At 50.7% G+C, this 3,051-nt stretch overlaps 1 protein-coding gene across 1 annotated transcript; it reads right to left on the bottom strand.

Annotated features, from left to right (window-relative positions):
• Positions 1-144: 144 nt before the first annotated feature.
• On the bottom strand, positions 145-3,051 carry LOC112087617. The gene has a single exon (XM_024157561.1). It carries the CDS (start codon positions 3,049-3,051, stop codon positions 145-147), a length of 2,907 nt encoding a protein of 968 aa, XP_024013329.1.

The following is a 3,051-nucleotide window of genomic DNA, read 5'->3' as shown; positions in this document are numbered from 1 at the left end:
ACGATGTAGCCGAGGAACTCTCCAGAAGTTACCCCGAAGGTACACTTAGTCAGATTGAGCTTCATCTGGTATTGATTTAGAACGGTGAAGCAGGCTTGCAGATGGGCGATGTGATCACCGGCGGTGAGTGACTTGACAAGCATATCACCGTCGTTGGTATGTCGTGCCCGCGTTCTTCAGGCCGAACGGCATTACCTTATAGCAATAAGTACCTCGATCGGTGATGAAGGACGTCTTCTCGCGATCTTCGGGATGCATCGTGATTTGGTTGTAACCGGAGAAGGCGTCCATAAACGACAGGAGCTCGTTTCCGGCGGTTGCCTCGACGATTCGGTCGATGTGTGGCAAGGGGAAACTATCCTTGGGGCATGCCTTGTTGAGATCGGTAAAATCCACGCAAATTCGCCACTTCCCATTTTTCTTTTTGACGACGACCGGGTTGGCTAACCACTCGGGGTATTTAACCTCGATGATCGAGCCAGCCTTTGATAGACGTTCGACCTCGTCATTGACGGCTTGCGCCTTTTCTGGACCTAACTTCCTTCGCTTCTGCTTGATCGGTTTAAACGTTGGGTCGATGTTAAGCTCATGACTGGTGATTGAGGGATCGATCCCTGGCATATCGTATACTGACCAGGTGAACGTCGACGCGTTTCGGCGAAGAAGTCTTACGAGTTCAACCTTTATCTCCTCCTTTAAATCGGCTCCGATTCCTACACATCGTTCGGGGTCGCTTTCATCGATGTTCACTTGGACGATGAGCTCTTGCTTCGGTCTTTCTTGAGTTGGCAAATCGACTTGAGTTACGGGTAAAATCGTGAGACATACCTTGGCTGGAATCGTGGATTTGAATCGGAGCTTGTGCTCTGCAGCGAAGCAGAGTCTCGATATCTCCTGAGAGCCTCGAATAGTTTTTACCCCGAACGCGGTTGGGAACTTGAGGCATTGATGATAGGTCGACGGCACCGCTTTCATGGATTGCAACCAGGGCGTACCTAGAATTACGTTGTAGATGGCAGGTTTATCGATGACAACAAATTTGACGAGGCGGGTCGTTTTTGCCGCGTAAACTGGGAGTCTGATCGTCCCGATTGAGTAGACCGTATCTCCATCGAATCCTGTGAGTGGCTTAATCGAAGACTTGAGATGATGGTTCGCCACATCCATTTTGTCAAGTGTTTCTTTGAAAATCAGGTCGACCGAGCTCCCTGTATCAACCAGTATCCGAGACACCTCGCAATCGGCGATACGCAGTTCGACCACAAGCGGATCGTTATGCGGCATGTCGACTCCCTCGGTGTCGGCCTCGGTGAAGGTGATTGCACCGCAATCGGCGGTCTTAGGACTTTTAACTTGCCATTTTTGTGCGAGCATGACCTGGCGGCCGTACTTTTTTATCGACCTGACGGAATCGTTGCACGTCGATAGGCCTCCCATGATAAAGAAAACCTTCTTTCGAGATGCCGGAGGGGTATCACCTCGAAGCTGGTTTTCACGGTCTCTCTTCGCAATGTCGTCGTTGGGTTGTTCGTTCCTTGGGGGAGGAGGTGGAAGCTGCTCGGCGGGAGCCGTCGGTCGAGTTCCGCTGTTTCGTGTCACGGTGTTTTGGGGCTGGTTTGATAAAGCGATCTCCCCCTTGCGATATTTGGCGAGCAAATAAGCCTGTAGCTCGCGACAAATCACAGTCGGGTGACCGTATTTGTTGTGATAATCGCAGAAAGGCCGTGTCTCTCCGCGATCTCCCCGCTGCCAGGTGTTCAATTGGTTTTGGTACTGGCGATTCTGTTGCTGTTGAGTGCTGATGTTGTACGTTGCTCCTCGGCGATTGTCACTTCGATAATTATTGTCGAGGTGCTGTCGAGGCTCCTGATATTCTTGTTTGGGGGTCTCTTTGTGAGGCTGCTGCTTCGGCGTCGCTTTTGCTGACGACGCGCTCTCTTTTTCTTCCTCGTCCTCGATGTATAAGGTGGCACGATGAAGTGCGTCCTCGAGAGTACGGGGTTTGTTGAACTTGAGACTGTCTCGAAACTTTGAATCGATTCGAAGGGCATTCCGAAGGGCTGGCAGTGATGCCTCGTCAGTTACGGTGATTCGAGAGACGATCGCGTTGAACCTGCCGATGAATGACCGAAGGGATTCTTTTTCGCCCTGTTTGATCTGGTAGAGGTCGGCGCTGGAGACTGCGCCTTGGATATACATCATGTACCTTTTGAGGAATGCCGTTGACAGTGCTTGGTAGCTGTCAATCGAATTCACTTTCAATTTGGAGAACCAGACGAGGGCCGCGCCGCTTAGATTTTCGACGAATAGTTGGCAGAAACCTGCATCCTTCTCCTCGGGAGTGAATCGTGCTCGGCCCATTTGAATGCTGAACACGGTCATGAATTGACTCGGATCCGAGTTGCCTGTATATGTCGGGAGGTTGAACTTTACTTGAGTTCTAATTGGAAAATCGGTGATTCGAGTCGTGAATGGTGTGCTTTGACTTTCTTTCAACACACGATCGATCTCAGGTGCCGAGCTAGTTGCTTGATGAACAAGTGTAGTCATGGCTCGCAATTTGGCTCTCATTTCGAGCATTTCTTCATCCTGCTGCGAGTTTCTTATTTGAAGCCAACGTGTTTCGTGTTCGGGAGCTCCGATGTTCACCTCGTCGCAGTTCGAGGTCGGATGATTTTCTGTTGTTGGCGGAGCGGGGGAGTCTCCGAATAAGGCGCGTTGTACTCGTTGAATTTCTTGAGCTCGTCTCTCTAGGGCTTGGGTCTCTGAGGAATGTAACGTGTTGACTTGATCTTGGCAAGAAAGTTGTGCCGCGGCGAGCTCGTTCAGGCGAGCGCTTGTTTGACGATTCAGCTCTTCCATTCGAGCCATCATTGTTGCAAATAACGTTGTGACGTCGGTAGGAGCTGTTGGTGTGCTTCGATTCGCGTCTTCTGCTTCTGGGTCTGAAGTTGCGTTTTCCACGGGATTCATCGTTGATGGTTGCTCATTCGAGGTCTCCGGATTGTTAACTGGTGACACAGGAAGTCCTTCCTCGGCAATAGTTGACAT

This window comes from Eutrema salsugineum, unplaced genomic scaffold (assembly GCF_000478725.1).
Source record: "Eutrema salsugineum unplaced genomic scaffold, Eutsalg1_0 scaffold_17, whole genome shotgun sequence".
Lineage (NCBI taxonomy): Eukaryota > Viridiplantae > Streptophyta > Magnoliopsida > Brassicales > Brassicaceae > Eutrema > Eutrema salsugineum.
The sequence above is the reverse complement of the archived record's forward strand: the minus strand, read 5'-3'. Positions and strand labels throughout refer to the sequence as shown.

Coding starts and splice junctions, on each gene's coding strand:
- LOC112087617 (XM_024157561.1), bottom strand. CDS start 3,051: ATGTCAACTATTGCCGAGGAAGGACTTCCTGTGTCACCAGTTAACAAT.